Genomic DNA, 27,915 nt, shown 5'->3' with positions numbered 1-27,915 from the left:
AACAAGTTCAGTGTTGCAGCCTTGTTCTAGCGTATAAGGAAGGTGGAGAAATACGCTGTAAATACACTTCTCGGGTTTGCCGCCGGGTCGTGTTGTGTAAATCGCACAATATTTCATCGATGCAACTGCTCGACATCTTCAGAAATACGCTGGCACATAAGAATGTGTTCTGCTCTAGCACATATTCCCCTGGAAATGGTTGGTGATGGTTGGCTGTGTATTTAGGAGAGCACACCTGAAAACTGAAAGCTTCAGCACTTTTATGACTATTTTTTGAACCAGTGGCTCGATGCCAGGCGAGATGTGGAACTGCAGTGGAAGGCGTCGTCGCACTACTAACCCGTCAGAAGGATGGAATCGAAGAATAAGCACATTAATATCTAAAGTTCATCTGAATGTTTACTCACTACTGAAAAACGTTCGAGAAGATGCAGGGTACCACGGCCAACAGTTTGACCGACTAATTTTAAACTTGCTGGGAAAAGAGGAAAAAAGTCAGCGAGCTTAGAAAAACAAACTTATGGTTGAAATGAGGCTTCCTTTTTTTATTTCAGGATCATTATAGTGTTTTTCTTGAATTTTCTGAATAAAAATCTCTCACAGTCTCCAGTACTTCAGTGTATTCCCTAAATTTACATTTACACAGTCAACAGGCAAAGTAATTGATTTCCAACAAATGGGTACCAATTGTATAGCTTCAGTTTTCCTGGAAATCTTGCAACTTTCTTAGTTTGAGTTTGTGCCAAATTCTGAGTAAAGACGGTTCTGTTTGATGGTGATGGAAATTAGAAATTATCTTTAGCATCTCTCGGTGTCCCATAGCCGCTTATGCGGTCTTGTTTCAAACAGTTCTTCGACGTACTTTTAATTTGAATACAGCCAAATCGTTTTGGGATCTAAGAGTAAATACCCTAAAGATGCGAAATAGCCATTACTTTAAAAAAATTGAAATTTTTGAGGTGGTGTCTCCCGTTGAAATGGAGAGCAGTTGTTTTTAAAGCGATTAAAAGTTGCATGATGGTTGGGTTAGGAACTTCAAAGCGGTCAGACACATCGACATCAACTTATCAGTGCAGGACGCCTAGCCTCTATGTTTATTGTTTGCGATGGAGTCTTGATATGCTTAATATTCTATTAATGTTATTCAAAATTTTGAATACAACGAAAAAATTTACTTTGCAACAACACTGCAATAGATTCCATACGAAAAATTATGGACACTTGGAAGATGAACAGCGAGAAGCCGATGTGCGTGAAAAAAAGAAAAGTATTATCACATGGCAGCGGAGAAATAAACGTCTCAATAATTTTTCTTCCATTTTCTCTATAAAAATACATTTTCAGGAGGAACGCTCAACTCATGAATCTACAGGTACATTAAGCTACCACGCTGCTTTTCAGCTTGCAAAGGGCTGCGCAGTTTCACTGATTTTCGGGTTAAGTCACACTTAGAACCTACACGCGTACTGTGTGACGTTTGCGTGATTAGTTTTGTAGCAAAATTAGTGTCGTAGACTTCTATTTCCTCAACGTAAATTTTCACGACTTTACAAGTCTACAGTTGCTATTATGTAATATTCATCGACATTAAATTTGTCAATTTAAATTTCGTCCTAAAACGGTAGTCGTCATAAGGCTGCAACAGACGTAAGAAGTACCATGTTTCTTACTTAGCTGCCCCCCCCCCCCTGTTCTTTGCATTATCATTAGCTGCCCCCCCCCCCTCCCCGTCCTTTGCATCATCTTTGAAAGTGATGTTGAATTGCATTGCCAGTTCTCATTTTGTTGAATTTTATTGTCAGTTCTCATTAATAAAACAGTCCTAAAGTAAATTTGCCACGAAACGCTTTAATGAGCCACCCTGAGGCGATACATGACTGCTCACAGCAGTGGTGTGAGTGAGAGCTACCTCGCACGAGCAGCTGTGCTGAACTGCTGGACTTCTTAGTGTGCCCGTAGTTAGCCCAGCAAGAGCCCCAGGCTCCGTGCAAGTGTCACTCCGGGCAAAAGTCACTCTGTGCAAGTGTTCCAACCCCACAGGAACTCGGACACCAAGGACCAAGGACATGCAGTGTGAACGGCACACTTTACTTTGATCTGCTTCACCAACACGTAATCCCTGCTCTACTGGAGAGACGTGCTTTGGACCCAGCTGTTTTAATGCACCACGGACCACTACTTCACATTGCTCATGAGGTCGCCAGGTTATCCCGTAACACATTCGGAGAAAACCGAATCATTGGCCGACAGTTCGAAACTCTGTGGCCACCAAGATCACAGTTACGAAAGGAATCATTGGCCGACAGTTCGAAACTCTGTGGCCACTAAGATCACAGTTACGAACAACTTAAATTGGAAGAAACACACGGAAAATGTTGTTGGGAAGGCTAACCAAAGACTGCGTTTTATTAGCAGGACACTTAGAAAATGTAACAGACCTACTAAGGAGACTGCCTACACTACGATTGTCCGTCCTCTTTTAAAATACTGCTGCGCCGTGTGGGATCCTTACCAGATAGGACTGACGGAGTACATCGAAAAAGTTCAGAGAAGGGCAGCACGTTTTGTATTATCGCGAAATATGGCAGAGAGTGCCACAGAAATGATACAGGATTCGGGTTGGACATCATTTAAAAAAGGCGTTTTTCGTTGCTACGGAATCTTCCCACGAAATTCCAATCACCAACTTTCTCCTCCGAATGCGAAAATATTTTGTTGACACGGACCTACATAGGAAGAAACGATCACCACGATAAAATAACGGAAATCAGAGCTCGTACGGAAAGATATAGGTGTTCGTTCTTTCCGCGCGCTATACGAGATTGGAATAATAGAGAATTGTGAAGGTGGTTCGATGAATCCTCTGCCAGGCACATAAATGTGATTTGCAGAGTATCCATGTAGATGAAGATTTCAACACTTGTGATTTCTGGCTGTGTGGTGCCATGTAGGACAAGGTTTATCAGAAGGACACTAACACACCTTGGAGGTGGAAGTTGAGCATAGCGAGGGAGATAGCCAATATCCCAACTGAGATGTTTCGGGCAGAAGTAGAGCAATCTCTAGTGCAGTTGCTGGCCGCGGTGGCCGAGCGAATCTAGGCGCTCCAGTCCGGAACAAGGCGGCTGCTACGGTCGCAGGTTCGAATCCTGCCTCGGACATGGATGTGTGTGATGTCCTTAGGTTAGTTAGGTTTACGTAGTTCTAAATCTAGGAGATTGATGAATCCAGATGTTAAGTCCCACAGTGCTTAGAGCCATTTGAACCATTTTTTTCTAGTGCAGTTCCAGGTTTTCGTGGATGCAGATGACAGTCACACCGAGAAACGTTTGTAATATGGAACGTTAACGATTAACAGATGTTGCCCTCTCATGTGGAAATTACAAGGTCCAGTCATATTAATGCGATCACCTGTCAAAAGCCCGTTAACCACCTTTTGCAGCACTGCCGCGCTCGAAGAGACTCAGTGAAGTTCTGGAAGCTACCGACAGGGATGTGAACCCAAGACGGCTCCAGCAACGTGGCCAGCTGCCCTAGGTTTCGCTCAATCGAGGAGGTTACACATGTTCTTAATTGGGTTTTAATCGGGAGAGTTTCGTGGCCAGAAGGGTACGGTAGACTTACGCTGGTGCTCTTAGAGTCGAGCACGTTCAACGCCAGCTGTGTGACACGTTGCATTGTCCTGCTGGTAGGTACCATTATTCTGAGGAGAAACAAACTGCATGTAGGAGTGCACATGGTCCCCAAGGATAGATGCACACGTGTGAGCGTTTCAGAATGACGAGATCACCCACGGAATGTCACGAATACTTTCCCCATACCGTAACGCTCCATTCTCCAGCCTGGACCCTTCCAACGATTGTTGCAGAGCCGTACCGCCGAAGGCCGTATGTCCGATGGTGCATAAAACGTAATTCAAATGAAAAGGCCACCTGTCGGCTCTCAATGGGCGTCCAGTTGCGGCACTGGCGCGCAAATTGCAGCTTTCGTCGCCGATGAACAGCGGCCAGCATGGGTGCATGAAGTAGGCGACTTCTGAGGAGGCCCATGTACAACAACGTTCGTTGAACGATCGTGGGGAAGACACTGTTGAAAGCCTCTCGGTTCATCTGGGCGGTCAGTTGCACAACAGTTGCACGTCTCTTCTCCCTCAAGCATCTCTGCAGCCGTCGTTCATCTCTGTCAACTATGGCCTGTAGTGCACCACAGTTGACTCCGCGCCGATTTTGGATAGCGCCGTTTTGCCAGGCACGGTATAATTATAATTTAACCAAGGAGGACCGCGAACAGTTTCAGACTTAGCCGTTTCCGAAACGCTTCCAGCGTTGGCCCAAAAGCCAAGTAACGCCAGACAAGTCGCTCCGCTTCCGCATTACGACAACGACTGCACTGTTTTCCGCGTCCCTCGACACGCTTTATATACCCTCTACTGCTAGTGCTGCCGCCCACCCGTAGTGACTATTACGCGTTGACATTAATGTTACTGGGCCGTGCCTAAGCCATTGCTCATGTACCAAATGAGAGTGTATGCAGGTGCCCACATTCCTTTGTAACGACAGTGTCGTCTGAACTAAACAATGTGCAAGTGTTGCAGTACAATTTCAATCTTTAATAGGTTTCTTCATATTACAGAACTGTTAACAATTCGCCTTTTATGTTTGGCGTGCTACAGTGAAGCTACGTATTTTCCTACAGATACTGAATGATACGAGGCATGGTCTCCTTTTTACTGTCGGTATATACTAACAACATGCCTTCATCGCTTTTACCAGAAGCTGACGTTTTCTGAACCGTGTGCTAGCGACCCAGTCCAGCTTCGCATGTGTAGCGAAGTGTCTATGGACGAGTTGGTTGGTGTAGCCGTAAGAAGTTATATACACAAACATTGCTCGTCAATCAGTCTACCTGTTAGTGAAAATCGTTTCAAAATCCCTACAGCAGTTCCTGAGATTAGCCACGACACACAGACTGATAAACATGGCGGGGAACTTCAATCTGCACTGGAGCGCCAAAGAAACTGATGTAGACATGCGTATTCAAATACAATGAAATGAAATGAGCGTATGGCATTGTTGGCCGGGAGGCCCCATGCGGGGGAGTTCGGCCGCCGTATTGCAGATCCTTTTTAGTTGACGCCACTTCGGCGACTTACGGGTCAATGATGATGAAAGACACACAACACCCACTCCCCTGCCGGGAATCGAACCCTGTCCCCCAGCGTGGTAGGCGGAAACGCTACCACTACGCTACGGAGGCGGACACTCAAATACAGAATATGTAAAAGGGCAAAATACGCCGCTGCCGTTGGCAACGCCTGTACAAGACAACAAGTGTCTGGTGCAGTTGTTAGATCGGTTGCTACTGCTGCAATGGCAGGTTATCAAGATTCAAGTGAGCTTGAACGTGGTGCTATAGCCGGCAAACGAGCGATAGGACACAGCATCTTCGAGGTAGCGATGAAGTGGGGATTTTCCCGTACGACCATTTTACGAGTGTGCCGTGAATATCACGAATCCGGTAAAACATCAAATCTCCGACATCGCTGCGGCCGGAAAAAAATACTGCAAGAACGGAACCAACGACGACTGAAGAGAATCGCTCAACGTGACAGAAGTGCAGCCCTTCCGCAAATTGCTGCAAACGTCAATGCTGGGCCATCAACAAGTGTCAGCGTGCGAACCACTCAACGAAACATCATCAGTATGGGCTTTCGGAGCCGAAGGCCTACTCGTGTACCCTTGATGGCTGCACACCTCGCGTGGGCCCGTCAACACCGACATTGTGCTGTTGATGACTGGAAGCATGTTGCCTGGCCGGACGAGTCTCGTTTCAAATTTTATCGAGCGGATGGGCGTCTACGGGTATGGAGACAACGTCATGAATCCATGGACCCTGCATGTCAGCAGGGGACTGTTCAAGGTGGTGAAGGCTCTGTAATGGTGTGGGGCGAGTACAGTTAGAGTGATATGGGACAGTGATATGGGACCCCTGATACGTCCACATACGACTCTGACTGGTGATACGTACATAAGCATCCTCTCTGCTCACCTGCATCCATTCATGTCCATTGTGCATTCTGACGGACTTGGGTAATTCCAGCAGGACAATGCGACACCCCACACGTCCAGAATTGCTACAGAGGGGCTCCAGGAACACTCTTCTGAGTTTAAACACTTTCACTGGTCCCAAACTCCTAGACATGAACATTATTGAGCATATCTGGGATGCCTCGCTACGTGCTGTTCAGAAGAGATCTCCAGTCCCTTGTACTCTTACGGATTTATGAACCGCCCTGCAGGATTCATGGTGTCAGATCCCTACAGCACTACTTCAGACGTTAGTCGAACTCATGCCACGTCGTACTGCGGCAGTTCTCCGTCCTCGCGGGGACCTTATGCAGTCGTACAAGTTACTTTCGTTCTTCAGTAAGTAAGTTTCCTTCCATTATACCAACAAAAAAAAATTTATCGATACACATAACTTTTCACGTTGAAATAATTGTATTGACGTTGTACAATGCTTCTGTTACCTCTCTACATATTGCCATGTCTTCCACGTATTTTTGGTAACGTGGTACAAGTTTTTCGAAACCAGTGTTAAAACCAGATCGCGTCCTGTGCTCGCAACCTGCTATTCACTGTTGACGTGACTTCATCTTCGGTGTTGAAGTGCCTATCTCCAACATGATCTTTGAGTTGGGGGACCATGCGAAAATCACTTGCGGCAAGATCTGGTCAACACGGAGCATGCGGGAACAACTCCCCGTGGCATCTTCCGAGCTCCGCCTACGTCGCTCGAGCTGTATGAGGACGAACATTGTCATGAACGAAGAGAATATTTCGAGACAAGAGTTCAGATCATTTTCTCTCGATGGCGGCTCGCTGATTACTCAGTCCATATAGTGCCTCCCTGTATTCAATATGGTGTTGCGAGGCAGGTAGTGAACGAGCAAAACCCCCTGACAGACACTTTCCCTGCCGAATGTGTGTCCTTTGCCTTTTTGGTGCAATTACGCCAGGTTTCTTCCACACGGTGCACTGACATTTCGTCTCAGGAGTCGGACGATGGACCCAGGCTTTATCTCCAGTTACAAGCCGTTTTAAAGGTAGATATCCCTCTCTCTGATGCGTTTTCAGAAAAGTTCTGGCCAAAGCCTTCCGTTTCTGCTTGTGAACAGCTGTTTTTCTCCAGCGGTGTGTATCGTAAGCCGGTGTGAGCATTGACGACACATACCACTCTAAATCGCCAGCCCTCGCATGTCACGTACACAGTTTCTTTTTGCAGAGAAATAAAATAGGGAAACTTACTTACTGGAAGAGCCTCGCATGTATAGGTAATAGCATATGCTTTCGTGTTGCTAACCACTGAAGATGATATTTCAGGGGGGGGAACGCTTTATGAGCATCAGGTAGTGTTGATAGAAGGAAGACTAAATTTTTAAAAGTCCTGTCGACCACGATGCCGTGAGAGACGGGGCACAAACCCAGACTGGGGAACAATGAAGAAGGAAAGCAACAGTATCCTTTAAGCCATTTGGAGTAGCTACGGAAACGTAAAAGCGGAAAGCCGGACGGGGATTTGACTGGTTCTACCACTGTGCCAACTCGCTCGGTAATTGGCGTGCAGTGTTTCCGGTAAATTAACACAGTTTTCAAAATTAAGTTTCCATTGTCCAGGAAAGTTTGCAATCAGTTTGTAACAATAGCTTTGACTTATGGCAGTGAGACGTGGAGTTTTAGTGCAAAAACCATTCATAAACTGGGAATTGCTCAGCTACCAGTATAGAGATGTATGTTGGGAATTACTAACAGAGACAGGAAAACAAACGAATAGATCAGCGTACAGACAGGAGTAGAAGATGTATTTATCCAGTAATGAAAATGAAATAAAGGTGAGTTGGATATGCAGCCAGGCAAATGTATGGTAGACGGACCAAGGAAGTTCCTTGCTGGATTTCATAGATAAGAAAATATTACGTCGATGGGCTAATGTAAGTTTTGTAGATGGCATCAGAAAGCAAGCAAACATGACATGGATGCGTACAGCTGGAGACCGTAGCGCACGGAAACTTCTAGAGGAGACCTCTCTCTAACAGTGCAAAAACTATTCAGCCAAATGGCTGATGGAGGTGACGATGATTTTGATAATGACGATGATGCTGGTGGTGGTGGCGATGACGATGATGATGATGATGATGACGTCTCCGACGACGATGACGATCATGTTGATATCGATGATGACGACGCCGTCGCCGCCGCCAACGACGACGATGTGATGATGGCGATGACGATGATTAATATGATGATGATGATGATGATTAAAACAGAATATAGTAAGGCAACCACTGCAAAAGTGGGAAGTTCCGGGCGATCAACTGATTTTTCAGCTTACGAAATGATAAAATTCGTGTTAGAGGTCGTAATTATGACTCGCGTGAGTGAACTCCTAGCAGGTATGTCGCATGAACAGACACTACCGAAGTTGCTGGGTGATGCTATGCAAATCGAGACGCTGGCTTTGTTGAGTCCAGACCAGAAACGCACGAGACGGGGCATTTAAGAAAGTATGGCGACGTAGTACGACTACAGACAATATCTGGACCCGTTATTATACTGGGAAGATAGAAAACAGAGAGTTGGTGGAGTTGAAAGTGCACCGTATTATCATTCGAGGAATATTATGGCAGCGTTTCTATAGAATTCACAGACTATTTGTAAAAAAAAAAAAATAGTGGATGAATCGTATTCGCAACGTTTAAGCCCCCGGTAACTATCAAACGTGTTTATCAAATTCTTTCTTCTCTGCCATCTCTTGTCAAAGAAGCTCGGAGACGTACCGACAAAGTAGGCACGTTTTCGGCGTCTATAGAAATGACGCTTGTTCCGACAACATCATAGAAGCGACGTCGCAGCACCCGGCACAGCATAAAAGAGCGTACCTTCATGAAATGCGCAACAGAGCCCTGAGATTGCCATTAAAGGAAGATGAGTTGCAGAAAGAACTAGGTATTATTAAGCAAGTAGCAGCAGCTAATGGATACAGAATACAAGATGTTGCACGTATGTTTAACAAGATCAAAAAAAATCCGTGGGTATCAGTAACGATTCTAGTAAAATTAAAGTTAAGGAGAAGTTTGTCACCCTGACATACAAAGGGCTTGTGTCGGAAAGGATTGCTAAATGCTTTCCAAAAAACATCATTGTGGCATTCCAGAAAGAAGGGAAAATGGCACATAGACTAAGACATCAACCAGCAACGACAAAACAAATGAAATACAATTCCGGAGTATATACGATCAAATGGGCTGACTGTGACAGTTATTATATAGGACAGAGAGGGCGGAATTTTGAAATTCGATTCAGGGAACATTGCAGTCATAGCAATTGGAGAGCATTTGGAGCACATGTAAAAGATAGTAAACATGAAGTGAGTAATATAAATGAACAAATGGAGGTGGTACATAAAGCTCCAAAAAGTCTGTATCTCAGCGTGCTCGGAGAGATTGAAATTTATGCTCATCAAAGAAAAACCCCAGGCCTACTACTTAATGAGCAAAGTGATTTTATGCACAGGAGTTATTATGAGATTTTTAAAGACCTGTTTTAGGCTTACTCTTGAATGCAACAGCACGCTCCAGCAAGAACCAGCTGCAGCGGAACGGCCCTCAGCGTACTGGCGGCGAGGTGAATTTGGCGCAGCGGAAGAGGACTTGGCGTGGCGTTGTGTACGTTCTGACGTAGGGAAATCCTCTCCACCACCAATCAAAACAAAGAAGATGAAACGCAAATTTTCGAAAGAATATCTACATTTTAATTATATTTTTAAGTTGCTTTATAAAGAAATTTTAAGTTAGTGTAAATTACTTCAGTTCATGGTCCACTCAAAAAAAGATTATTCATATGTTATTACTTTAAAAATTGTCTTATTAAAAAGTATATTCGCCATTAATATGTATGGTGAAATAATAACATATGCACAATTCTTATAGGGAGAGGGCATTTTTTACTGTTACCAATCAGGTTTCTCTAAAACTGCGATATAAGGTTTTAACAGATCAAAATTTACTTTAGTTATGACAGCGAACCGATAGTTCTGTACTAACAAGTTACTCTGTAACTGCAATATATGGTATGTTGGCATTTAATACGTTCCAAAATTTCTCTTTGCAAACTAAGATATTTCTATCACTAACTGTATCTCTCTTGTTAAATATATTTTTAACTTTGTCTAACAGATCTGAAGATGGGCAGCTAGCCTGAAACCGGTAATTGAAAATAAAAAATAGCGATCAAAGACTGAAATGCCATATTTTTATTTAGTGAACGATCGCGGAAATCCCATTAAGATAATCATGTCTAGTTTTAATATTTCCGTTTAATTTCACTCTTGAAGCAGTCGTCGTCCGTGTCGCGAAGTATTTTGACACTAGTGGAAATGGCTACCAACGTGGACAAAGCACTTCTTTCATTGAGTTTAGCGGAATGCATAAAGAAGAAAACGAAAACAAGTTGCTGGTCCAGAGAATGGCTGAAAATGAGACAAATATATACCCACGAAAATTTGCAGAGGAAATATTCCTCCAGGAACCTGATGATTACATCAACTTTTTTCCGGATGGACAGTCCTACATTTGAAAACTTGTCTATAGATACTTGGCTTTCACATTGAATATGAAGCCACATCTACGCGAAAATTTATACTCTTCTACCTGGCCCTCTAATGACAGTTCACTAAAACATCACAACCTAGGAATATATACGTCGCCCATGGAAAAGCCGGAGAATTTCGGTTTTTTTTATTTTTTTATTTTATTGCATCCCGGCTTGTATGTTGCACGTAGAATATTGATTTCCTTCTTTTAACGTCTTCCTGCGTAATATATATCTGCGAAAGACACAGCACCTCTACCGTTTTGATAACTGCCCGCGTTAGTTTGTTTTTATACTTGGTCGTTATTTTCAGGGTTCTGAAATGTGAAGCTTTATTGGAATAAATTGTAATAAAACTCTTTTTCGCTAAATGTGCGCGGTGAATCATCAAGATAAACAATGTCTGCCACCTTGTCAATTCTGTCACCAAGCAAAATTCCTCTCATCCACGTCAGACACGGTCTGTGTTTGGCAAACACGTTAAACAAAGGCTCAAACCGTCAAACATTTGAAAAAACTGGTAAAGTTTGACATATTGTTTCATCGTTTTCAAGGGTCTTTACTGGACCATTTGCACAGGGAGTGGAAGAAGAGGTCTTACAACTGTCGCACAGAACAGTGCTGCAACTCCAGGACAATGCTCCTACTCGCTATATATCGCACGCCGCGCTGGCAAAAATGAACAGACGGGATTTCCAAGCAGTTCTCCTTCCACTACGTTCTTCAGATTTACCCCCACGTGATTTTTTTCCAATTTAATCACCCTAAAATATGGCTCGGAGGTGAGAAACTGTTACTAGTTGAACAAGCCATTACGCAGACTTGAAACGAGACTGTTTTTCAGAAAATTAAAAACGCTGGATTCCAAATGTAGTAACCGTAGTGGCAATTTTGAGGAGTTATACATTTCAGTTTTTGTAGAAAAGCGTTATTTGATGTCATTTTTAACAAGCTATCACAACGTATTTGTATCTAAAAATACGTGATTTCAATGCCACTCACTATTAAGTGCCTGGCACAGGATTCATCGAACCGTCTTCAAGCTACAGGGTGTTACGAAAAGGTGCGGCCAAACTTTCAGGAAACATTCCTCACACAAAAATAAAGAAAATATGTTATGTGGACATGTGTCCGGGAACGCTTACTTTCCATGTTAGAGCTCATTTTATTACTTCTCTTCAAATCACATTAATCATGGAATGGAAACACACAGCAACAGAACGTACCAGCGTGACTTCAAACACTTTGTTACAGGAAATGTTCAAAATGTCCTCCGTTAGCGAGGATACATGCATCCACCCTCCGTCGCATGGAATCCCTGATGCGCTGATGCAGCCCTGGAGAATGGCGTATTGTATCACAGCGGTCCACAATACGAGCACGAAGAGTCTCTACATATGGTACCGGGATTGCTAGACAAGAGCTTTCAAATGCCCCCATAAATGAAAGTCAAGAGGGTTGAGGTCAGGAGAGCGTGGAGGCCATGGAATTGGTCCGCCTCTACCAATCCATCGGTCACCGAATCTGTTGTGGAGAAGCGTACGAACACTTCGACTGAAATGTGCAGGAGCTCCATCGTGCATGAACCACATGTTGTATCGTACTTGTAAAGGCACATGTTCTAGCAGCACAGGTAGAGTATCCCGTATGAAATCATGATAACGTGCTCCATTGAGCGTAGGTGGAAGAACATGGGATCCAATCAAGACATCACCAACAATGCCTGCCCAAACGTTCACAGAAAATCTGTGTTGATGACGTGATTGCACAATTGCGTGCGGATTCTCGTCAGCCCACACATGTTGAATGTGAAAATTTACAATTTGATCACGTTGGAATGAAGCATCATCCGTAAAGAGAACATTTGCGCTGAAATGAGGATTGACACATTGTTGGATGATCCATTCGCAGAAGTGTACCTGTGGAGGTCAATCAGCTGCTGATTGTGCCTGCACACCCTGTACATGGTACGGAAACAACTGGTTCTCCCGTAGCACTCTCCATACAGTGACGTGGTCAACGTTATCTTGTACAGCAGCAACTTCTCTGACGCTGACATTATCGTCAACTGCACGAAGAATTGCCTCGTCCATTGGAGGTGTCCTCGTCGTTCTAGGTCTTCCCCAGTCGCGAGTCATAGGCTGGAATGTTCCGTGCTCCCTAAGACGCCGATCAATTGCTTCAAACGTCTGCCTGTCGGGACACCTTCGTTTTGGAAATCTGTCTCGATACAAACGTACCGCGCCACGGCTATTGCCCCGTGCTAATCCATACATCAAATGGGCATCTGCCAACTCCGCATTTGTAAACATTGCACTGACTGCAAAACCACGTTCGTGATGAACACTAACCTGTCGATGCTACGTACTGATGTGCTTGATGCTAGTACTGTAGAGCAATGAGTCGCATGTCAACACAAGCACTGAAGGCAACATTACCTTCCTTCAATTGGGCCAACTGGCGGTGAATCGAGGAAGTACAGTACATACTGACGAAACTAAAATTAGCTCTAACATCAAAATTAAGCGTTTCCGGACACATGTCCACATTTTATTTGTGTGTGAGGAATGTTTCCTGAAAGTTTGGCCGTACCTTTTTGTATATCTCTACCGATCCACTCTCGCACAGCGTGCGGTAAATACGAACACCTAAACCTTTCCGTGTGAGCTCTGATTTCTCTTATTTTGTTATGATGATCATTTGTCCCTATGTACATGGACGCCAACAAAATATTTTCACATCCTGCAAGATAGTTGGTGGCTGAAATTTCGTGAGAAAGCCCTACCGCAACGAAAAACGCCTCTGATTTAATGACTACCACCCAAATTTGCTTATCTTATCCGTGGTACTCTCTCCCTTATTTCGCGACAATACAATCTGAGTTCCCCTTCTTTGAATTTTTCGATGTCCTCCGTCAATCCTATCTGATGCAGATCCCACACCGCACAGAACTAGTCCAATCTCTTTAGCATTGCTGTTGTATTTTCTGCGTGTTCTGCCAATAAGTCACAGTCTTTGGTTTATTTTCCCACAGCATTATCTATGTGATCGTTCCAGTTTAAATTATTCGTTAATGCCTAAGAAGTGAGTTGTATAGACAGCCTTCAGATTTTCATGATTCATCGTGGAACCGAAATGTAGTGGATTTCTTTTAGCACTTCACACGTTCCATTATTTAGAGTCATTTGCCACTTTTCGCACCATAAAGATATCTTGTCTAAAGCATTTTACAATTGCTGTTGATCATCTGATGACTTTACATGACGATAAATGACAGCATCATGTGCAAACACAGAAGAGAATTGCTCAGATTCTCTCCTATGTCGTTTATACAGCTCAGGAACAGCAGAGTGCCTATGACACTTCCTTGTGGTACGCTAGATATTACTTCTGTTTTCATTAAAGACTTTCCGTCAATTACTATTAACTGTGACATTTCTGAGAGGAACTCACGAATCCAGTCACAGAATTGAGACCATAGGAACGAATTTGATTAAAAATCGCTTGTGAAGAACGTTGTCAAAATCCTTTCGGCAATCTAAAAATACGGACTCAATCTGACACCTCCTGTCAATGGCACTCATTGCTTCGTGGGAATAAAGAGCTAGTTGTGTTTTACAAGGCCGATAATTTCTCGATCCCTATTGGCTGTTTGTCAATAAATCGTTTTCTTCGAGGTAATTCATGATGTTCGAACACAGTACGTTAGTAATATGGGTCTGTAATTCGGTGGCTTAATCCTACTTCCTTTCTTGGGTATTGGTGTGACCTTTGCAACTTCCACTCTTTAGGTACGAATCTTTCGACGAGCGAGCAGTTGTATATGATTGCTAAGTATGTGTGGTGTCACCGCCAGCCACCACACTTGCTAGGTGGTAGCTTTAAATCGGCCGCGGTCCATTAGTACATGTCGGACCCGCGTGTCGCCACTGTCAGTGATCGCAGACCGAGCGCCATCACACGGCAGGTCTCGAGAGACGGACTAGCACTCGCCCCAGTTGTACGGACGACTTAGCTAGCGATGCAACACTGACAAAGCTTCGCTTATTTGCAGAGAAGATAGTTAGAATAGCCTTCAGCTAAGTCAATGGCTACGACCTAGCAAGGCACCATAGCAATTGATAGTTATCGTATGAAGCATGTCTCATCAAGAACGAAGTATACAAATGATGGATTAAAGTTAAGTATTCCAGAAGCTACGTACTTTTCTTTATAGCATTCATTACGTATCCTGTTTCAGACCTAACGCCCGCCTGCGTGAGTTAGCGCGTGCATCCTGGCCGCCTCTTTCAATTACATCTACATCTACATTTATACTCCGCAAGCCACCCAAAGGTGTGTGGCGGAGGGCATTTTACGTGCCACTGTCATTACCTCCCTTTCCTGTTCCAGTCGCGTATGGTTCGCGGGAAGAACGACTGTCTGAAAGCCTCCGTGCGCGCTCTAATCCCTCTAATTTTACATTCGTGATCTCCTCGGGAGGTATAAGTAGGGGGAAGCAATATATTCGATACCTCATCCAGAAACGCACCCTCTCGAAACCTGGCGAGCAATCTACACCGCGATGCAGAGCGCCTCTCTTGCAGAGTCTGCCACTTGAGTTTATTAAACATCTCCGTAACGCTATCACGGTTACCAAATAACCCTGTGACGAAACGCGCCGCTCTTCTTTGTATCTTCTCTATCTCCTCCGTCAAACCGATCTGGTACGGATCCCACACTGATGAGCAATACTCAAGTATAGGTCGAACGAGAGTTTTGTAAGCCACCTCCTTTGTTGATGGACTACATTTTCTAAGCACTCTCCCAATGAATCTCAACCTGGTACCCGCCTTACCAACAATTAATTTTATATGATCATCCCACTTCAAATCGTTCCGCACGCATACTCCCAGATATTTTACAGAAGTAACTGCTACCAGTGTTTGTTCCGCTATCATATAATCATACAATAAAGGATCCTTCTTTCTATGTATTCGCAATACATTACATTTGTCTGTGTTAAGGGACAGTTGCCACTCCCTGCACCAAGTGCCTATCCGCTGCAGATCTTCCTGCATTTCGCTACAATTTTCTAATGCTGCAACTTCTCTGTATACTACAGCATCATCCGCGAAAAGCCGCATGGAACTTCCGACACTATCTACTAGGTCTTTTTTTTTTTTTTTTTTTTTTTTTTTTTTTTTTTTTTTTTTTTTTTTTTTTACGAACCCCCCCCAAGCTAGGGCTGAGTCTCAACAGATCGCAGCGTGGCAACTGCTCTACCGAGTACAACACCCCGCCCGGTACCTAAGTCGTCTACAGACGATTCCGAGTCCCGACATCGAAATATAGACATCCATGGTCGACCGGTAGGGGCAGGGCGGCGCCGGGAACAGATCCCAGACAGCGCCGCCCGAGTGCCCCCGTCCGGCAAACAAGTTGGGCCCGTACGGCGCGGCGCCACGTGGGTCGACCGCGCCTAGTAAAGTCACGTATTTTCGAGCCTTTCGACCCTCGGCACTCCTTAGCGATATCGTTGCCACAATGGCTAGACGGGATTCGGCCTTAGAGGCGTTCAGGCTTAATCCCACGGATGGTAGCTTCGCACCACCGGCCGCTCGGCCGAGTGCGTGAACCAAATGTCCGAACCTGCGGTTCCTCTCGTACTGAGCAGGTTTACTATCGCAACGACACAGTCATCAGTAGGGTAAAACTAACCTGTGTGCGTAGTGTTGGCAAGTCTGCCGACACTACAGTATGGAGCTTTTATATGAACATACTCTGAAAGGAACCTAACTTGTATACAATCTGTAAGAGTGGCATCCTTTTATTAAGCGATTTAAGCTGCTTCGCTTCACCGAGAATACCTACTTCTAAGTTACTCATGGTCGCAGTTGTTCTTGTTTCGAATTCTGTAATATTTACTTCGACTTCTCTGCCAAAGGAATTTCGTAAAATCGTGATTAGTAACTCTGCTTTAGTGGCACTTCGCGAGTGACATCATCATTGTTATCGGGTAGTGAAGTTACTCATTGCGTCTTGGAGCGGTGTACTTAACATACGACCAGAACCCCTTTGGTTTTTCTGCCAGATATCGAATCAAGGTTTCGTTCTGGAAACCATTAAAAGCATCTAGCATTTAGAGTTTCTGTAAAACTTCGCCAATCTTGGGCCTTTTGAGTTCTTTCAAATTTGGCACGCTTTTTCCGTTGTTCCTGCAACAGTGTTCTGACGTTTTTTTGTAAACCATGAAGGATCGATACCTTCTCTTAATTTATTTGGTCTGTATATTTTAATCGCCATCGATACCATTTCTTTGAATTTAAACCACATCTGGTCTAGACTCGCATGGTCAGATTGGAAGGAGTGGAGACTGTCTCTTAAGGAAAGCATCAAGAGGATTTTTTTCTGTTTTTTTTTTAATAGGTGTTTGATTAAAGCTTTTTTGTGTTATGGTAGAATATTTGTTGATTAAGTGTCGTACCAAAATTTTTCTTTCGCGAACTCGGTGTTATGAGAATCTTTGAAGATGAATATCTCGGAGGAAGGAAGTAGTATAATCGATTACGATGAATTACACTAAGGAGAATGAGGATTTGATATTTCGCCGACATCAGGGTCTTTTTAGACGGAGAACCAACTCAGACAGAATTGATTGAGCGTTGAAACCAGGCGCTACCTTCTCGAAGTTGCTAAATAAGAACGCACGCAGGCGCAATCTTTCACAAACCACACAAAAGAATCACCTACTACGAGATCAGACAACCGTGAAGGCCAGTGGTGCAATCCGACATGCATGCGCCCCTTAGGCCGATTCACCGATGAGGTAACTCAGCTTTAAGAAACGCTCTTGCTGGTGCTAGCGCAATGGAGCTACGTCTTGTAGAAAAATGAAGTTTTTGGCATGTTGTCGCAATTGCGAAACAAACCGTATCTCCAACATGTTCAGGTATGTTAACGACGGAACGAGCGAGTGGCCTAGAAGCCAAAGAGACCCCCGCGGCTATCTTATGAACCGGATCTTACAACTGGCGCCGAGACAAACTTTTAGTATCGATACATACTATGTTAAAATTCACCCCAAATTTTTATCTCCATTCACACAGCAGATAGTCTTGTGATACCTGATGTATCTTCTTAAGGCACCCTGTATTATGTACTGTTCTAATAAACAATCGGAGAAAATCGCAACACAAAAAAAATTAATATAGAATAATAAAATTTCGGGAATACATTTGTCTAGGTAATATTTTAAGAGATTAACATTGCACGATCTCGGGTTAATGTAAGCGCGAGATGTCGTTTTTGGAAACCCAGAATCTACTCTCTAGGAATCAACATGGATTCCGGAAACAGCGATCGTGTGAGACCCAACTCGCGTTATTTGTTCATGAGACCCAGAAAATATTAGATACAGGCTCCCAGGTAGATGCTATTTTCCTTGATTTCCGGAAGGCGTTCGATACAATTCCGCACTGTCGCCTGATAAACAAAGTAAGAGCCTACGGAATATCAGACCAGCTGTGTGGCTGGATTGAAGAGTTGTTAGCAAACAGAACACAGCATGTTGTTATCAATGGAGAGACGTCTACAGACGTTAAAGTAACCTCTGGCGTGCCACAAGGGAGTGTTATGGGACCATTGATTTTCACAATATATATAAATGATCTAGTAGATAGTGTCGGAAGTTCCATGCGGCTTTTCGCGGATGATGCTGTAGTATACAGAGAAGTTGCAGCATTAGAAAATTGTAGCGAAATGCAGGAAGATCTGCAGCGGATAGGCACTTGGTGCAGGGAGTGGCAACTGACCCTTAACATAGACAAATGTAATGTATTGCGAATACATAGAAAGAAGGATCCTTTATTGTATGATTATATGATAGCGGAACAAACACTGGTAGCAGTTACTTCTGTAAAATATCTGGGAGTATGCGTGCGGAACGATTTGAAGTGGAATGATCATATAAAATTAATTGTTGGTAAGGCGGGTACCAGGTTGAGATTCATTGGGAGAGTCCATAGAAAATGTAGTCCATCAACAAAGGAGGTGGCTTAGAAAACACTCGTTCGACCTATACTTGAGTATTGCTCATCAGTGTGGGATCCGTACCAGATCGGGTTGACGGAGGAGATAGAGAAGATCCAAAGAAGAGCGGCGCGTTTCGTCACAGGGTTATTTGGTAACCGTGATAGCGTTACGGAGATGTTTAGCAAACTCAAGTGGCAGACTCTGCAAGAGAGGCGCTCTGCATCGCGGTGTAGCTTGCTCGCCAGGTTTCGAGAGGTTGCGTTTCTCGATGAGGTATCAAATATATTGCTTCCCCCTACTTATACCTCCCGAGGAGATCACGAATGTAAAATTAGAGACATTCGAGCGCACACGGAGGCTTTCCGACAGTCGTTCTTCCCGCGAACCATACGCGACTGGAACAGAAAAGGGAGGTAATGACAGTGGCACGTAAAGTGCCCTCCGTCACACACCGTTGGGTGGCTTGCGGAGTATAAATGTAGATGTAGATGCAGATGTAGATCAGCCATTGCAAACGTGAATTGCTGGCACCTTAATAGCCGGTGTAACCGTCAGACTGTTGAATGCAAGCACGCAAACGTGCATGCATTGTGTTGTACAAGTGCCACATGTTAGTTTGTAGGATAGAGTTTCATGCCTGTTGCACTTGGTCGGTCAGTATAGGGACTGTTAATGCTGTTTGTAGATGACGCTGGTGTTGTCGTCCGATGATGTCCCATATGTGCTCGATTGGAGACAGATTTTGTGATCGAGCAGGCCAAAGTAGTATGTCGACGCTCTGAAGTGCATATTGGGTTACAACAGCCGTATCTGGGTGAGCGTTATAGTGTTAGAAAACAACCTCTGGAATGCTGTTCATGACTGTCAGCGCAACAGGTCGAGTCGTCAGAGACCATAACTCCAGGTGTAAGTCCAGTGTGTCTAACATGCGGTCAGGCCCTCCACTGGCCTCCTTCTAACCAACACACGGCCATCACTGGTACCGAAGCAGAACCAGCTCTCATCAGAAAATACAACAGATCTCCACCATACCCTCCATTAGCTCTCGCTTGACACCACTTAAGTCGAAAATGGTGGTGGTTTGGGATCAGTGGAATGCACGCTACAGGGCGTCTGGCTCGGAGCTGTCCTTAAGTAACCCCTTTGCAGCAGTTCGTTGTGTCACTGAGCTGCCAACTGCTGCTCAAACTGCTGCTGCAGATGCAGTACGATGCGCCAGACCCGTGCGCCCAACAAGATGATGTTCCTTCTTGGTAGTGCCACTTGGCCATCTGGAGCCAGGTCCGTACATTCCCGTGACCGCCGCTGCTAACAGTCATGTACAGTGAATACGGTACATTCCTGCTCAGTCTTTCTGCAATATCGCAGAAGGAACATCCAGCTTCTTGTAGTAGTACTAGACGACCTTGTTCAAACTCAGTCTGGTATTTATCATGGCGTCTTTGTCGCTTTAAGGGCATTCTTGACTAACATTAACTCACCAGGTCTCATAGGTAGCTAACGCTCACGACCGTTACAGCGCGCATTTAAAGCAAACCTGATTTGCATTTTCGCAGTGGCGCTACTGGTGCCACTTATGTGACTGGCTGTAGGAATCAGCATGAGTTTCGAAAAAGACGATCGTGTGAAACCCAGCTCGAGCTATTCGTCCACGAGACTCAGAGGGCCATAGACCCAGGTAGCTGCCGTGTTTCTTGACTTCCGCAAGGCGTTCGATACAGTTCCCCACAGTCGTTTAATGAACAAAGTAAGAGCATATGGACTATCAGACCAATTGTGTGATTGGATTGAAGAGTTCCTAGATATCAGAACGCAGCATGTCATTCTCAATGGAGAGAAGTCTTCCGAAGTAAGAGTGATTTCAGGTGTGCCGCAGGGGAGTGTCGTAGGACCGTTGCTATTCACAATATACATAAATGGCATTGTGGATAACATCGGAAGTTCACTGAGGCTTTTTGCGGATGATGCTGTGGTATATCGAGAGGCTGTAACAATGGAAAATTGTACTGAAATGCGGGAGGATCTGCAGCGAATTGACGCATGGTGCAGGTAATGGCAATTGAATCTCAATGTAGACAAGTGTAATGTGCTTATCATTTAGCTACAATATAGCAGGTCAGCAACTGGAAGCAGTTAATTCCATAAATCATCTGGGAGTACGCATTAGGAGTGATTTAAAATGGAATGATCATATAAAGTTGATCGTCGGTAAAGCAGATGCCAGACTTAGATTCGTTGGAAGAATCCTAAGGAAATGCAATCCGAAAACAAAGGAAGTAGGTTACAGTACACTTGTTCGCCCACTGCTTGAATACTGCTCACCAATGTGGGATCCGTACCAGATAGGGTTGATAGAAGAGATAGAGAAGATCCAACGGAGAGCAGCGCGCTTCGTTACAGTATCATTTAGTAATCGCGAAAGCGTTACGGAGATGATAGATAAACTCTTTCCATGAACTGTACGAGACTGGAATAGAACGGAGAACCGATAGAGGTACTCAAGGTACCCTCCGTCACACACCGTCAGGTGGCTCGCGGAATATGGATGTACATGTAGATGTAAATTGCAATATACAGCATCTCTCAGATGAAACACACCTACCAACTTCTTTTATGTTGCACAATTCCTTCTTGCTGTTGCGATTTTATTTCCGTCAGTGTACGTATCGTTCAAAACCATTGTGTGTGTGTGTGTGTGTGTGTGTGTGTGTGTGTGTGTGGATGGCTGAATGGGATCAGCCGAAAGCCATTCAAAATAAATAAATAAATAAGAAAAAGTCATAAGCCAGAGATGTACCTGAAAGAAAACTGCTCTAGGTCATAGAAAAACAGCCTGGTAGTTCTTTTGCTTGACAGGCTGTGACTGCTATAATAGTGTCTTCCTTATTTCAAAACAAAACAAAAAAAATCGTCTTTTGAACAGTGTTCAGAGAGTAAAATACTAATGTGAATTTAATTTCTGTTTTTGCGTTTTTTGATGCGAATAAGTCATTGAATTCTCATAAGCTTTCGACATGACTGCAAAGATGTCACAGGCTTTCTTTTCTCTCTCTCAAGTGTTCTCTCCGCCTGTAGTGTTGCTTCGCCACGCAAATCGCGCTCCAGATCTAAAAGAGCGCGGTCGTACGTGTAGCCAGCATTTCTGCCTGCAGTAATGTATTTGCTCAATTCGCTGGAAGATTAGCGTCACTTGGAGACTCGGTGTGAAACTGATTCATATGCACTTCGTGAGGCAGCGCGACGTTGTCGACCTACCTTAAATAGACTAGTAAACGAACGCTTGAGACGCGCCAACTTCGTGGTCATGAACGCGCGTTTATGCGCTTTCTCAGTAGCGCAAGACAGAACAGAAGACCGTCACCATCAAACAGAGGCTGTCGTTCTCATAATAAACTCAAAACAACATAATATTCCCGGAAAAGCAGGCACATACGAAGGCGACCTGCCTCCGTATTGACGCCACTGTTTTGAGTCACATGCGTAGGCACGGGCTGGCGATTGGCTACGGCTGCCGTGACGTACAGCCGCCGGCGCCTCCTATTGGCTGTCGCCCCGCCACGCACTTCCAAGCCTCAAGCTTTATATTCACCGCCTGAGGCGAAGGACGCGCCAGTTCGAGAAAAAGCGCGTCTGAGACTTAACATATAACGATTTGCGACCTGTTTTCGCTGTAGTGTGCATCGAAAGCGGACCGAAGATGAAGGCAATCGCACTTGCTCTAGTTTTCGTCTTTGCGGTGATCGCCGCGACCAACGCCTTCCCGAGTGAGTATCGCTCTCATTTCGAATTTGGACCTAATTTTGTTAGTATTACTGGGCTCAGTTATAAACATTTATCGAGGAACTACTAATGTACGACTCGCTCATTCATACTCGCTCCCGAAGCTCATCGTTATAAGTGCATCCGTATCTCGCTCGGAGCTGCACCTGGAACCGTCGTGACAGAAATTGCGCCATTTAAAGTTATAGTTATGTTTTCCGCGATCTGATTGTTTCCGAAGTTTATTATGTTTACTATTTCTAAAGAGCCCTCGCTGTTACTATCAAACGTTACTACTCCTGCTTTGTGATCATATAGCAGTACATTTTTGGAGAAAGAAAATGTGAGTTAGTGCAGCTCTCCAAAAAATTTCTGAATGCATAAAAAAATCACTTTTGGGTGTGCCTAAGTAGGAATCAGTGTAATAACAAAAAAAAGGTAAGAATTTCCTCGCAAGTATTGGAACTGTTTAGGCAGCAAATAGGAACCACTCTGAAGGACGGAGGAGATACTGCTTTTCATGTGCAGTACTTTAATAACAGATATGTAATGGGTTAGTACCAAGATAATTCTCGAAGATTCACGGTTCTGATTAGGGTAATCTATGTTAAGAACGCATGTGAATGGTACGGTATTTATCCAGTCTTGTTACTGAATTGGGCAGTCGTCCAGTGAGAAATGGGATTTGGGTTGGGTCAGGTAGATGACTAACTGGCATCTTGCTTTATTGGTGCACAGGTTAGCCGAGATTAGGGTCTTTATACGTAGCCTAATCGTTACTTCGGAGTTTTCACATGCTACTTGTACGGAATGCCACTTCTGGGTTATCCCTGTAACAAATGCAGTTTTTAAACCGTAGCTTTACATCGTTACTGCAGAGATAGTATTCGAAAAGAGTCCATATTTAAATAACAATGCTCCATTCTGTCGCACATTCATAACAAGTTTACTTGATAAAGATACTTTAGTAAGAGTTCCACTCAATATTTCGCGTCTGACAAGGCCTCGAGAGTATTGTTGTTCCTGTAGACATTTCCGTTGTTTCTTTGTAAGTTTACCATTCTGTACATTGTCATCTCTTAAATGCACGAAGAGATAAGACGTTGAGCCATCGCAAACATTTACGTAAAGTGATAATGAACCAGGCACACAAGAAAATGTTATGGCACTGACGAGGCATTAAAGACAGAACGTTACGCAGTCAACACTTTCAAGGTTGTTAAATGTACGTCATTAGACACGATTTTTTTAAAAGCAGTTGTACGTTGTCTGCGCGCTGAATACACTGTTCTGGCTTGTATTCCAGCGACCCATTTCCGACCCTTTCGGAACAGCTGCATCGGCCGCGTTCTTAATAGCGAGTCGGGTCAGATGTACAGAAATAACTCCCGACGCCACCACGGCGATCCGCTTGGAATACCGTTCATTCCTAACAGTTGTTACACAAATAGGCCGTTTGGTCATACTCTGTGTTTGCGACCCGAATACCACCTCGTATGCACGCCTGGCTCACAAACAAACAGCGGTTGCATCCTTACGAGTTGCGTTTGTTATACGGCTGCCGTTTGTTTTGCATCGAAGCGAAGTCAGCAAAGCGCTATCCCCGTTCTGACGAGGCTATGTGTGCGTGACTGTTCTGGAAAAGAGTTGCGTCACGCTCATCAGTGCAATGTGTCGCAACGTTAAATAGGCAGGTGGAAATTGTTACGACACGGAAGGCTGGAGGTGTCGAAGTCAAACCAGCGTCTATAAACAAAAATAATTATTTCTACGGTACTATCTGCTTTAGAATTTTCGACGACTAAAAGAATACACTTTAATAATACACATCCAATGACCCGTGGATCAGTGAGTGGCGGTCAAGAACAGCACTGCACAAAAATAATCGCTAGCTTCTGAATGGTTGCGAGACGCTTACATGGTTGCAAACTTATCTGTACTTACATGTGGTCAGTTTAAAGCGACGTCCGGTGATTCCGCATTCCTCCAGATTCGGAACGGACCAGTTACTCCTCCTTCCGCAGATTAGAAAATAGTTTAGTGCGCGTTATGGAAATACATCATTGTAGCACAATCACCAATTTAGCTTTGTGGCAATATATTGTCTATAATCACATATAACGTTAATTCTACCTGTGTAACCGTATAGCAGTAACAGTAATTCCAGTCCACCACAAAGCTTTTCACAACTGTTTCATGCAACTCCTCTGACTTGGACTTGCACGAAGCTCTTTGCTTACAATAACTCTCATTATAAATGCATACTGATTTTAACAAAAGTTTTGATGATAATTGATCTGGTATTGTCGTGATATTGCAATCAATGTTCAACATGATTTTACATTCCAGTGGGTATTATGGTGAAAACTTGTTTTTATTCATTGGCCTTTGGAGTATCAACATACAGCAATAATAAAAAAGCCTGCGCCTCTATCATAGCTGGTATATCTAACGCTTAAAAAAATGACTCACAGAGCAGATGAATGCTAAAAACTCTATTGCTTTGTTGTTACAAACTAATGTTGCAACAAATCAAAAGGGATTTCATTTAATGTGACACTGATAATAGTCGCGCGGGATTAGCCGAGCGGTCTAGGGCGCTGCAGTCACGGACTGTGCGGCTCGTCCTGGCGGAGGTTCGAGTCCTCCCTCGGACATGGGTGTGTGTGTTTGTCCTTAGGATAATTTGGGTTAAGTAGTGTGTAAGCTTAGGGGCTGATGACCTTAGCAGTTAAGTTCCATAAGATTTCACACGCATTTGAACACTGATAATAAATATTCTTAGAGACAGCTCACTATCTCAACTGGAGAAGAACTCGACCTTACTTTATTGAAAGAAAATCCTGGTATTTGGGTGAAATGATTTAATAAAATCACAGTAAAACTAATCCGAATGGCAACACACGAATCTGAACCACACTCCTGTCGAATATGATTCCAGTGACTTATCCACTGCGACTCTTCGGTTGGTTGCAGTGCAGAAGCAACTTCGTAAGTGCTTTGTGCTTGTAGAATATTGAATATTGTTTCGCGCATTGTCATACATATGTTCTGTCAAAGATGGACGAAATAATATCAAAGTAATTAAACTGAACATTCCAAGCAATTACTTCTTCATGCAACTGTACTTAGTTACTGTATTCTAACTGCAACAATCTCGTTATTGGAAGGTTCAAGATACGTTAAACCCGTTTTAGATAAACGAACCGTTATTCAGCATTTTTAATCATTTCTCCGTAGAACTACTGAGATAATAATGCCACTGCGTTAAAGAAATGTAAACACAATCAGTTTTTAATTTTTTAGGTCTTCTTATTTCACTTATTTAAAATGAAAAAAAACTCCTTCGTTCCGTATCCGCTTACCATAGCGAAGCGAATTAGTAGTAACTCGATCGAATTCGATTGAATGGCTAAAGATCTGTAATTCAGTAGTATTGGGCGTAGGAAGAAGCACTTTTAGCATCTCGTAGACAAATGGTTCAAATGGCTCTGAGCACTAAGGGACTTAACTTCTGAGGTCATCAGTCCCCTGGAACTTAGAACTACTTAAAACTAACTAACCTAAGGACATCACACATAATCCTACCCGAGGCAAGATTCGAACCTGCGACCGTAGCGGTCGCGCGGTTCCAGACTGTAGCGCCTAGAACCTCTCGGCCACTCCCGCCGGCATCTCGTAGACAGAAGTGTTAGTTAAGATGCAGCACTCCGAAGGAACTACCTAGGTTCACCATAAGGACGAGTGAGATTCGACCCTTCCAAATTAAAGTGCAGTACTACTAGCCACATGAGCTTGGGACTCTGTTGCGTGTGGTGGTATCTGAAGTATTGCGACTCCGAAAGAATTTGTGTCTATCTCGGCCATGTTAATGTTTTTCATTTGTTTCCATTAAATCGTATAGCTGTGGCCGTAACGTATTCGCAGTTTGCGAGTAGATTTCGTGAGTCAAGGTTGACAGCTCATTAGCTGCCGGCTATGCGATGGCACAATAGTGCTGAATATCAAAGAGCTGTTTGCTTTTTTCGAATCTGCGGACTATAGACACGTACTGAAGGATAGCTTCCTAGCAACTGCTATAATCACAAAATTTGTATTGATTCAGTGCAGTTGGATGGATAGAGCGACTAGAAGCATTGCAATTGCGTTTGGTTCCTGAATAGAACGGGAATTTAAAACATGTATTTCTTCCCTTTTTTCCTGTTATTTCCTAATTACTGTCACTCGAAAATATCTGCCGCCGATAACGCCTGGTAACGTGTGCGCTAATGGACAAGTTTAAGATATTGTCAATAGACGGCACTGTTATTCCTTTTAAGGATCTATTGTTTCCTGTACAGACTGTCGGAAAAGTCACGCAAATAAAGTGGAGTCCTACCATCATATATATTATTCCTCAAATATACATCCCTTACCTCAGATGTTAAGTCCCATAGTGCTCAGAGCCATTTGAATCATATACATCCCTTTTTCTCAACACATATTAATCGTGCAGGGATGAATGAGATATCATTAGAAAGATTTCTTAACCTTCTGACGTTGCATACCGATTTTGCGCTGAAACTTACTATTTGTGGAAAATTTTAACATAAAAGAAACTTTTAAGTGTCACAGGTAAAGGGGCATCACGGACGTACAACTCCATACCCATACTTTACGAAACTAAGTTATAAAGCACGAATAAGAGCCTTCGTTTTCATATTATCTTATTACGAATACCATTTTATTTGTTTTAATGTACCTATCAACTGGATAATTCGAATACAGCGTTGCCGTGGGCAGAAATCGCGACCACTGCAGTAGTCGATTATCTATGCCGGTCGTACAAGCGGACTTTCCTAAGCGAATATACTTTCTGTAACGACAAATATATTTGTCATTGTCGCCTTGAATTGTGATTTACCTACTGCTACTACAGCCTAACGTGTTTACTGTTACTGAAAATGTTAATCGAGTTGAAGTTACAGGTTATGTGGCCCTACCATATACCATAGATATAATGTATGGTCTATGGTCTCTGCACGTCGTGCAAGCCATAACAAACGTTTCGAATGCAAAACACATTTTCGGACATGTGGAAATGTATATACAAGAATGTATCATAAATTCATAATTATTATTTAACGTCGTTCGGCTCATTTTCAAAGATACTTTCCATCCATTCCCAAAACTACTCTTCTCCCAAATAGTCATTATTTAAAACTATAAAAATGCAAAAGTTTCGCACGGGTCGCCTAGTTCACTTAAATGTACTTGGCAGTTTCGTCGGAATATCATATTTAAATAGCCAAATTAGACACGCTAAATGAAGGATTTTGAATAGTTGGCTAAAAGTGAACACTTGAATAACGCAATAATTCTTACTCACTGCAGTAATTGTACACAAACGTTGATTTCCGAAAAGCATTTGACTCAATACTGCATCTACGCTTGTTGTCAAAAGTACGAAATTATGGACTATCAAGTGAAATTTGTGATTGGAGAGAGGACTTTT

General features: G+C 43.5%; 1 protein-coding gene across 1 annotated transcript in view; it reads left to right on the top strand.

Moving 5' to 3' along the window:
• Positions 1 to 22,263: 22,263 nt before the first annotated feature.
• LOC126416150 (icarapin-like) overlaps positions 22,264 to 27,915 on the top strand; it is a 47,256-nt gene continuing 41,604 nt past the window's right edge. Inside the window, exon 1 of the mRNA XM_050083698.1 lies at positions 22,264 to 22,426. Coding sequence (XP_049939655.1) covers positions 22,360 to 22,426 — 67 coding nt within the window. The 5' untranslated portion in view covers positions 22,264 to 22,359. The remainder of the gene's footprint in view (positions 22,427 to 27,915) is intronic.

Source organism: Schistocerca serialis, chromosome 8, assembly GCF_023864345.2.
Source record: "Schistocerca serialis cubense isolate TAMUIC-IGC-003099 chromosome 8, iqSchSeri2.2, whole genome shotgun sequence".
Taxonomy (NCBI): Eukaryota; Metazoa; Arthropoda; class Insecta; order Orthoptera; family Acrididae; genus Schistocerca; species Schistocerca serialis.
This window is presented reverse-complemented; position numbering and strand designations above follow the sequence as displayed.